General features: G+C 47.6%; 1 protein-coding gene across 1 annotated transcript in view; it reads left to right on the forward strand.

Moving 5' to 3' along the window:
• The window catches only part of Vapb (VAMP associated protein B and C), a 41728-nt gene extending 34006 nt beyond the window's left edge, over window positions 1–7722 (forward strand). Inside the window, exon 6 of the mRNA XM_028893803.2 lies at window positions 1255–7722. Coding sequence (XP_028749636.1) covers window positions 1255–1413 — 159 coding nt within the window. The 3' untranslated portion in view covers window positions 1414–7722. The remainder of the gene's footprint in view (window positions 1–1254) is intronic.
• Window positions 7723–11298: the final 3576 nt, after the last annotated feature.

Below are 11298 nucleotides of genomic sequence, written 5' to 3' on the forward strand. Positions count from 1 at the left end.
ACGCACTCGCTTAAGCCGACCCCCCTGCATCCCAGCTCTGAGGCAGAGGTAGGAGGATGGCAGGTTGGAAGTGGCTTCAGCATCTTCCTTTGCAAAAGCTTCTCTTTGAGCGCATCTCTCCTCAGAAATAGAGTTCTGCACCACTTACAGTGATCTATAGGTCGGAATAGCTTCTATGTAAACCCAATAAAATAAATGCTGTATTTTGCTGTGCCCATTTTTTTAAGTTAATCGAACGCTGGAGCTCATTCATCACTAGGCTGTGGTGCTGGCCTTGCCCATGAGCAGAATATCTCTTAAAATAATGTCAGAGCCATCTTGACGGGAGGATGCTCTATCCTGCCAGACACTGGCTTCTTGTTCGGTGAGATCTGCTGTGTGCCAGGTGTTGTGGCTCAGCTGTGAGCAGGCTGCCTTGGGGAGCTCCCTGTCCGTGAGGCTGAGGGAGTGACGAGGCAGTGATGGTTACAGCCTATGTCCTTAGTGGGCCCACAGAGCTGCAGATCATGGGAAGACTGTACTTGGCACTTGGCAGATAAGAAAGAAGCAGAGGAAAAGGTTGGAGAGTGTCAACTATGTGGGAGGTCTCAGAATGGAGCAGCCTGGAGCTTACCCTGTGTAGCCGTAGGCTTGGGAAGGGGACTAGAGGAGCCTGCAGGTGGAAAACAGACGCCTTGTTCCTTAACCATCCTGGGAGCGTGGTGGGTGTGGAAGCGAGAAGCCATGAATTAGTTAGGAGGTATTTGTGGTGGGCAGATGCAGGTTTCCTCTTCACCTGCTATGGCAGCAGGTGCACATAGTATGTGTTTCAAATTCCAAGGTTATTGGATTCAGTAGTCTACCGAGATCTCTTGCCAGGCTTACAGGTCCCCACTGAATAGTTGTTTGTGGTTTGTGTCTTGAGAAGTACCTGAGATTTCAAGCAGGAATGAGTTGGCTGGACAAACTTGTAGGTTCAGGACAGGGCAGAGGTCAGATCTGGAGATAGGCAGAGAAGAGGTCAAGATATGGCCAGAGAGCCTGTCCTCCTTCCGACCCTCGGCCCGAGAGCTTTTCCTGTAGGTTCATAGGAAGCTGAGGGTGCCCTTCAGCTTGGTGTCAGGAGGGAGCCAGCAGCTCTGGTAGGAAGAACCTTGAGGCCAGGAGGATCCTGGCAGTGGCTTCTCTGTAGGCTTCCATGTGCTTTTGCGTTGTGTCTGGATCATGTCTGCCAAGCCATGGTCCGCTTTTGAAATGTGCACTTATTCCTCCTAGGAAGAAGATGGGCTTCGGGTGAGGAAGGCGCTGCAGAGCAACAGCCCCATGGCGGCTCTGGCTGCTACCGGGAAGGAGGAAGGCCTCAGCGCCCGGCTGCTGGCTCTGGTGGTTTTGTTCTTTATTGTTGGTGTCATTATAGGGAAGATTGCCTTGTAGAGGCCGCATGCGAAGGATGGCAGATTGGATTGATGGATCTACCACATCATGGGATTTAAATTTATCATAACCATGCGTAAAAAGAAATTAATGTATGATGACATCTCACAGGTCTTGCCTTTAAATACCCCTCCCCATGCACACACAAATGCACACACAAATATAGCATAATATAATGATCTTTTAGAAAGTTAAAACTGTCTAGTAAATGGATGGGGGAAGAATGGTCTGTTACTGAGGGGCACCGTGACTCACCACAGTGGCATATTGTAGCTGTCATGTTAAACTCGGGTAGGCCTTGGCACATGTTCCTAGATCACCTCTCTTAAAGCAAGAAGCTCCTCTTCACATGTTGGGGCTGGCCTGTGGGAGCGTGAGTCCTTCGAGGTGGAGTGTGCTGTCCCTCCACAGCCACCGCATGCTGCCTGGCCTCACCCAGGCGGCTTCCCCAGGCCTGCTCTTCTGTCCAGGCCATTGGCTCCTCAGGCATGCAGAGCCACGGGAAGCCAAAACGCATTGCATGGTGGCCACATCTTGTGTAGCTGTAGGTCATGAGTGAGAGATAAAGTCTGTGCTCTGTTCTCTTAAAGGGACCAAGCTAAATTACTGTTGGTTCATGTAGTGACACTGAGCTGTTACCAGAGATGTGTAATGCATATTTAACTTATTTAATGTATTTCATCTCATGTGTTCCTACTGTCACCAGAGTACAGGCAGTGCTGCGCCTGTACGTCACCTGGCTGCATAGTACCAGTGAGGGCTGGTGCTGCTGTGGGCGCTGTGGCTCCGTGTCTCTGGAGGTCCAAGGGGTGGGGAGAGCCTGAGTCTGCCAGGAAGTGTTTTGCTGTAGGTCAGTAACAGCTGTCCTGGGGAGGGACACTCTTCGTAGAGACAGTCAGCTCTGGGTTACCCGGGCTTCTGGATTGCTCTTCCCTCACTCTCCGCTGCTACTCATTCATCTAGAACACAGGCCAGGTCTGACCTGCCCTTCTCAGGACGAGTGAGTCAGGCTGCAAGAGGGTGACGGGTACAGAGGTGGGAGGGAGAGTGCCTCAGCAAACCCATCTGCTCGTAATGAAGAGTCTTGACTGTGAATTAATTTCATGCTGTAAAAGACCAATCCAGTTCTGCTCAACTATGTAGCATCCTAAAAGAAGAAATTAAAATAAAGCCCCAAATTAAGAGTTCTTTTGTCATTTTGTCACATTTGCTGTGTGGGATTATTATTATTAATCATCGTTAGTGTGCTATGGAAGGTTGACTTTAAAATGAGCTCTATCAGTGGGAAACACATGTTTAATGATTTGACTGTACACACATCTGTGTGGACACACACACATAGATTACTATTATTTTGATTATTATAGTTTTGGTTGGCTTCAGCTAACAGTATAGAAAATAAAACTGCTGCCATCTCAGGCCCGCTGTTCTTTCTCTCCCGTGACCTTGGCCCTTCAGTGACAGACCTATGTCTGACAGGACAAGCCCATCTAAAGGAAGACTGGCTTGGATACTCGAGCCACACTGCTGCTGTGCCTGACTGGCCAGCTGGAGCTTCGGGACGGTGAGATGGGAGTCTAGGTAGTCTGAGTATGTAGCTTCCTCTCTGAGTGACCCCAGGTGTTCTCAGGAAACGCTGAGAAAGCCCTGGTCTTCTGTACACCATAGTCTCCGGGATCCTTTCCATGTACCTGAGAAAGGGAAGGTCAAGACTGAGCTGAGTAGTCTGACCTGCCGCCTGGCTTTCCATGGTGAACTGAGGTTTCACAGTCGAAGGTGCTGCCGGGAATCCTTCTGCAGCTTTTGGCCCTTCCAGGCTTTGAGAGCAGAGTAACTCAGGGCCTCCAACAGGAACTGTGGGGGTCGTCATCGAGCTCCCTGACACCAGCGCTAAGGTCTGCAAGCATTCTTAAGGGATGGCCATGTGTGCTAGAAAAATTCTTCAGAGGCACAGCCAGATGTCGAGATTACAGCATGTCCGGGAGCTGCCGTGGTGAGAGCCGTGGAAGGCGATTGTTTGTGTGCTGTGAGAATGCGCTTAGCTGGCCCGAGGTTGCCGACGCTTTTGCTGCAGCGGTAACAACAAGTCCTGAGATACACAGATGGCTGTCCTTTGTACAGCCCTGGAAGTCCTTCCTTGAGGAGGACTGTCTGGGCATGGTGTGGTAGTTGGTGAGGCTTCTTGACTGAGAGGAAGATGGAAACTGTAGGGAGGTTAGTAAGGCAGAGTAGGTAATTCTCCAAGTCACCCCCATCAGTAAAAAATGCGCTGGAATAGAGAGAGAGAGAGAGAGGTGTTTGACAGAAGAGTGCTTATATTTGGGACCCTGAAGAGAGAGGTGCACATTTGGGGTATCTTTTTTTTTTTTTTAATTTTCAGAGAGGAAAAAAAAAAACTGAGTAAGGCAAAAAGGAGGTGAGTGTGTCTCTTTGTCCTAAGAGTCTGTGGTCTCCAGAGAGGGCAGAGTCAGATGTTCTGGAAGGTGTAAAACTGAGACCCTGTAGGATGGCAGCCGTGAAGCAGCCCGGGCAAGTCCTCCGTAGTTACTGGGCCCACTGCCCCTCCTGGTTGGGTGTCCTGGCTTTGGAAGCAACAGCCACAGTGCTCACAGATGGACGCAGTAGCTGAGCCCCATCAATTGCTATTGATTGAATTTCTAAGTTGATAATTTAAGCTTGGAATGATACAGAGCACCTCTTAAAGACAGCAGGCACTATTATCTGTCGGTGTGAGGCCCTGGCTTTAATTTTTTTCTCCTCCTAGTTTGCATGTTTTCCGTCTCTGGTCTTTTAAACTGCTGGCACCAGCAGTAATAAATACTGATAAAATCAAAATTGATTTTTACCAGTGGACAGTTTATGCCTAGAGAGACGGCTTATACCTACATAACACAGAAAGGGGGATGAAGGGCCTCCAGTGAGCCGTGAAAACCTAACTGCTCTCAAACAAATCTGAGGAGCAGCACTGCCGTGTGAAGATAGCCGTGTCCCAGCCTGCAGGCTGTGTTGAGTCAGACGGAGCCGCATGCAGTGAGAACTCACAGCTAAAGAGCCCTTCGGATTCATTTGAAAACAAGCCCTGTATGTGCACGTGTGTGCTTGTGTGTCACATATGCGCCGTGTGTAGTAGTAGCTTGACAGTTCCCAAATGGTGCCTGTATTTATTTCTATTTTTATTTTTTTTTTTTGCACACAAATCTTCGTGTTTTCAAACTCGGAGTCCATGCCAAAATGTGGCATCACTTGTCCTTTTCAGTTCCTCCAAATCACTGGCCCAAGTGCAGATTTCTGGTTATGGTTTGCAAAGTCCTTGTGGTAAGGGAGAGACAGGGGCACCGAGAGTCAGTTCTGTGACTTAGGTCATTCTGTATGCTCCCCAGACCTTCTCCAGTGTGGATGACAGTGTTCCCTTTGCTCGCAGGGATGGCCATGGCTCCTTTGGAGTCTGTCTACTATGATGGAGGGACTGAGTAAAACTTTGTGAATAACCGGAAGGTACCAGACTCATCCTAATTACACCTGGCCATGTTTGCTGTTACTGAGAAAGAACGCTTTTCAAAGCCAAGCAGAAATGCAATTGTGTTTAAAAGTCCCCTGCAGAGCGTAGATGGATGGGTGCGTTTGCGGCCCTGCCGTCTCTCTGGGAACAACGCAAAGGGCAGCTCTGAGGTCGTGGCCCACCGGCTCCCTCAGGGTTCCCTGGCCTGATTGGATGTGGAGAAGGCCTTTTCCCTCCCAGACAGAGCTACTGTGTGTGATAGGAGCCTTTGTCAACGCCATCCAGGCTGCAGCGGAGCACCTCCACACAACCTCACGCTAGGCTCTGCCCTGTACACAGGGCTGCAAGAGCTCCTGTGCGTTGAGCTGGACAGCCTTTTCATTTTGAGCTGAATGAACCCCAGCCTGCATGTGCACGCAAGACACTGCTTGCTCGAGATCTGGGGATCGGTGGAGGGAAGGAGCGAGGTGGAGGAAGATATCTGCTGTCAGGCACCTCAGCTGCCGTGACCTAGCTGGTATTTCCAGGCTGAGTAGGGCGAGCCAGGGCTCTGGCGTGGCCTGAACACATCCCATGTGATGAATACATGTATGTGCCTGGGGAATGAACGGGGAGCTTTAGAAAGAAAATTACCACTGTGTCTCAGTGAGGTAAGGTTGCTTTACCTGGAGGCGCCTTATAACTTGTAAATTAAATGTGAATGAGAGAAGTTCATTAAAATTGGCATTATAGAAGTGGCCTATTGAGGTTTGAAAGCAGCTGAGCTTGTATCGGGGCTCTCTCTGAACCTATGGAGAAATACATAAGCAAGTGACAGTCGACTGTCACAGGAACACCGGGTGCAGGTAGCTGTAAATGCATTCCTGCCCGGCTCCCAGCCCTCCGACGGTCACCGCATGCTCAGCATCTGAGGATTTACTATTTGGGGTACATGAGGGAGCCAGACCCCTAAGGAAGCGGATGACAGCCATTTCCACAGCTGTGCCTGTAGTCTTCACGCCCGTTCATTTATTCCCTTTACAGTTATATGAAAACTTCAAAGGCACAGCACACCACAAACACCTCTGTGTTAGAGTTAAGAGAGATCTGGGGAAGGTGGAGGAAAGGGGGTTTTGACGAATGTAATAATTACCTTAGATTTTTTTCCTTAATGGGATTAATTTATTAGAATATGTGTGCACCCGCTCTTGAGAAGAGGAAGGAAAACTAGCAACAAAAACACAGCCATTATCCAACTTGCCACAGATATTTGCAGTTATGATACCTTGGAATGTTGCCACAGTGTGGATTACACTGATGAAAAGATGTCACTGGGAAGAAGCACAGCTGTGGGGTACAAGTGCTGCTGCCGTATAAATGCTGATGTTTATTTTGAACCAGGAAGCATTGATCCCGTAACAATGCCCTATTACAGTTGCTGTATTGCAGCGAGGGCCTGATGCGGGTTTAATCATCTCGCTAATGGATGTGGGTGTAGGATGGATGCTCTGCCCTGCATTCCCGCCTGCATCCTGATGAGCCTCGGGAGCTGGCAGGGCCATTGCACGGTGGAGCTGCAGCCACAGTCCCGTTTCTCTGATGCTCACAAGCCACGTCTGGCCGAAATAAAGCAGATTACACGTTACTTTCTGTCTCCCTTCAGAAAACACCAACTATGGGAGACAAAGCAGCTCTTTTTAACACAATCTCATTAAGCCTCCTTGCTAACAAGAATGCAGAGCTTACATGCCTTACGAAGATGATGAATTAGCACACACGTTCCACACATCGACTCACCAGTTCCCCTTTAACACAATAAGGCCTCCATCTTTTTTATGGACGGGCCGCCTGTGTTCCTATCTCTCTGCTTTTTAGAGGTAAACTAAATTCAGCTGCTAGCCCTTCAGTGCAGCATTTATATAAAAAAAAAAAAAGAAAGAAAGAAAAAAGAAAAAAAAGAAAAGCCTTTTCTCATTTGAGTCTTTTACATGGCTCCAAAGGTCAGATTTTTTTTTTTTTGTCTGTGATGTGTAGAAAAGTGTCTTCTGTCCAGGATCCATGTAGCAGTTGTTTCTAAAACGCATTCTCTATTTTCCACACCGGATGAGGTGCTGTGAAGGTAATCTGCAGCAGTCATCTGGTGTGTGCCGTCACTGGTAAGCGGCCTGAGTGTGGTTATCTGCGCACTTACGTAGAAAAATGCAAAATGCAATGGGCCTCGTTTTTGTGGCTGGCGTTTCTTTTGTTGTTGTTCTGTTTTATTTTTTAAATAAAATATATGAACTGCTGGCATTTGGAACTTCCTATAACAAACACGAGACAGTGTTCCCATCACCGCCCCTCCCCATCTGAAAAACAGTCTCAACAATGCATGCCGTTCCCATCCGGCCTCCCATCCTTTCTCATCTCAAAGATCTCTGCAGCCTGTGATTGTGTGTGTTCATTCCGACCTCAGTGTACGTCAACATTTTAGGGACTGAGTATTTCACGAGATGTTTTAGAATGCTGCTGTTTTCATCATCTCTCCTTTATGCATTTAAGCTGTATTTCCTGTTCTGATGTGGAACTCATTTACAGAATCGGAGCAGGAAAGGACTTCATCGTCATGCACTTTGGTTATCTGATGTGTGATAAATCCATGGTTTTATGGCTGACTTTACGTTTCCCAGAGGGAAGGAAACGTATTTCTGCGGTGTCCAGACTGAAAGAGCCATTCACGGCGAGTCCTCACGTGTTCCGTGTCGGTCTGATGAAACCTGCCCTGCCGGGGTATAAACTTTCATATGAGCTGTCTCCATATAATGTTCAATAAATTCTGTGCTCTGAATATATTTAAAGGATGCTTCTGTGTAAAATTATTTTTGAATGGATGGCTTGAGAGTGTTTGGTGTGCTGCGGAGAATGTTCCGAGAACCATTGTGCTGCACTCTGCTTATAAGGGGGAGGAAATTGGATTAAATGAAAATCACAGGTCTTTGTACCAGAAACCAGATTTAAAGATGATTTAGATCAACTTCCTCATTTTGCCACTGAGGAACTTCCCAGGAGCAGAGGTGCGGGGGGCACATGAGGTCCTCAGGATTCTCGGGTTTTCCTGTTGGGGGAGGCAGGTGTCACTGGTTTGCAGAGTGCATGTTCTGCCCGTGTAGATGATCTGGCCTCCGTCTTTGAAGTCCTGATAGACAGTTCTCTGTCTCACGGTGTTATGTGAAAGCATTCACAAAGACAGTTTCAACCTCTTGGAAAAGTAGCACAGGCAAAAGCTAAGCCATCATATACCAGAGCAGAGGGCACAGCGCCAAGGCAGTTCCCCGGCCCCTTCCTCTTGGAAATGTATTTTAGAGACGATTTTGTGTCAGCATACACAGCGTGGCTGCCGTTACTCCTTTCTTTCCCTCTGTCTGGTGCACCCAGAACTCAGCCAGCCGAGGTGTCTTGAAGTGATATCTGCTGTTGCCACCATACACAGACAGCTGTGCAGATGAGCCCTGACCTCACGGGATTAGCCCCGAAAAGGTGAAAATGGACACGGGAAATCTGCATTTTGAGGTTGGGTCCCACCGCCTCCAGGAAGGCACTGCTGCTGTCTCAGTCCTCCTGAGCCACTTCCTTAACCCCTTGCTGTCACACCCCAGCAGTGGCTGGTTCTCGCCAACCAGGCACGTCCGTGCTGTCAGACACACGTGTGTGCAGATGAGGACAAAGGTTCACAGTCAGGCACACACACACTTCACCGTGCGTGTGACGTTTGAGGGTTCTTGTGCCTGTATTTGCCTGGGGTGCCTGTGAGTCAACACTGCTTGCAAGCCCGTGAAGCCAGGTTGAGGGTGGGAGAATAGAGGCTGTCTACACAGGCGGCGGCAGCAGGTGATGGGAAAGAAGCTGCAGCCCCGAGCATGGGAGTGAGTTTGTGTGCACGTGGCGGGGGGTGGGGAGTGGGGTGGGGGGCCGAGGGGGGTGTGATAGAACTCTGATTGCCAGCTTTACCTACCACTTGGTGTCTGCACCAGTCCAAACCTGTTGGTGTGCCCCACGTCCTTTTGGGTGTTTCTCCCCATGGAAATTGAAAGCAGTTTCATATCCACACGGCTGGTGGAGGACTGAAGAATGGTGGGAGCTGGGGAGGAACGCTGTCCTGCATGAGGAACCGCCCCGACTCTCAGGACCTTCACCTCGAACTCGCTGGGTGCTCTCATGGGAGTGAGGTGCCCATCAGACACTGAACACACTGAATTGCACTTACAGTCCAGGCTTTCTTTTTTCAAGTAGAACTTCTGTTTCTGTTTTTCTCGGCAATGTTTGGCCACTAAAATCACTTCAAAGAAGAAAAGAAAGAGTAAAAATTGGGAGAAACACAAAATCTGTGTTATGGACTTTTTGAAAAATGGATCTTTCTGCTACTTCTAAAATGTTAAAATGTGTAGGAAGGCAGGAAGCTTTTCAAAGCCAAGTCCCGCTATATCTTCACCCCTCCTTGCGGTCATGTGGCCGCTCCTATGAGTGGCTCCTGACCAGGGGAAGCAGTTTCCGTTGGTAACGATAAAACCAGCCACCAATACTGAGCCAGCCAACGTGTGAGGAAGGGCTTGTGGCCTAGGGCCAGGTCCCTGTCCTCGGCCCATTTTTCCTTCCTCCTGTGTTTCCCATAAACTCAGGGTGGAGGCTGAGTCCCTTTTGCAGAATTCCTTCTCCACAAACCATGAGTCTACTGTCTGGCTTCCTCAAAATTCCTCTCACCAGAATCTGCCATTTACATCATCAGAAGCAGATGGAACTATGTATACACATGTGGATAGACAGGTAGGTATATAATTAGTTTTGTTTTGTTTTATGCCAAGGCCTTTTGTGTACATAATACAAAAAGCTCAAGTTGCCTGGTGACCTCACAATGAAAATCAGTCAGTGTCCTGGGCTTCCAGGTCCCTCAGGTAGCCTGGCCCCTCAGGTAGCCTGGTAGCACTTACTCCTGGTGTTCGCCCTTCCAGTTCCATATAACATGCTGATGTGCGTGGCTTTTGAGCCCAGGTATTATTGACTGATCTCCCCCTGTGAACAACAAGGAGTTGACTAGTTTCTCAACCCTGTCCCAGGCACGGCTTGCCTTCCCTTCCCTTTCATAGAATTATGGAATTCGTAAGCGTTGGGCTGTCTCAGTGCCCTGTTCTGTGACCAAGCGTTGACTGCTGGCTGCTGTGCTGGAGACACTGATCGACCTCTTATTTATAACCCATGGTTTTCACTGGAGTCTTTCGGTTTAGGTTTCTGTATAATAAGTTTAGCACCAAACCTTGACAGGTAAGTCTCTGCCCTCACACACATTGATGATTTCCACAGATGCCTTTAGAGGCCCCCCCCCCCCCCATGCTGATGGCTACATACACTTCCTTTGCCATCATTGTACATCTCCTTTGCTCTCTTTTGGGGTGGATCTTCTCTTTTTTAAGTCTTTATTTTCCTCTTTTATTTATTTATCTCATGGTTTTTTTTTTTTTTTTTTTTTTTTTTTTAAATCACTTTATCCTCATTGACTCACAAATGAAAACAGAGCCCAGCAGGGTTAAAGATGCTTCTCAGACTCCAGCCTCAACCTCTGTGTTTCTCAGTAAACCTCTGTACAGTTTGGACAGCCATTCTCAAGTTGTGGCTTCACTTAGATGTTTTTATTCGCTTATACAACACACACATGAATAAATTGAAACTAAAAAAATTAGCTTTAGATCGTCTGTCATGACTCATGTCCTTTTGCCTGCATCCCATCTGTCCTCACCACCTATTATTACCCCCTTGGTCTCCTTTCTAAATAACTTTATATTATACCTATACTTACATCTATTTGCATATATGTATGTATACAATTTAGGTTAGGATTTGCACATGAGAGAGAACATGCATTTCTTTTCTTTCACCTTGCTTAATATGCTTTCCAGGTCCATCCATTTTCGTGCAGATTGTATTTTTCTTCACAGCTGAGTATTGTATATGTACACCATTTTTTATTATCCATTCAGCTGTTGATGGCATCTAAGTTGATTCCATTTCTTTGTTACAGTAAATAGAACAGCAAAAACGTGGATGTGTAAATATCTCCACAGTAAGATACGGAGTTCTCTGGGTAAATGCCAAAGAGTGGAATAGCTATATCTTTCTTATTTTACTTCTCTTTGTAAAAGCACATCCCTTAGCAAGCCTTTGAGGAAGGCATATGTGGAACCTAAGTTTTCAGAGAAAAATACCTGAAACTGTCCTGTCCTCCTACTTGATTAGATAGTTGTACTGGGTATAAAAGACAAGACTAAAAGTGCCTGTGTGGATTCTGAAAACATCATTCCACTTCTAATGGTCCCCTTATGGAAATCTGATACCACCCCAAATTCTGGTGTTTGTTTCTGGGAAATTTTTTAACTTTA

Source organism: Peromyscus leucopus, chromosome 4, assembly GCF_004664715.2.
Source record: "Peromyscus leucopus breed LL Stock chromosome 4, UCI_PerLeu_2.1, whole genome shotgun sequence".
Lineage (NCBI taxonomy): Eukaryota > Metazoa > Chordata > Mammalia > Rodentia > Cricetidae > Peromyscus > Peromyscus leucopus.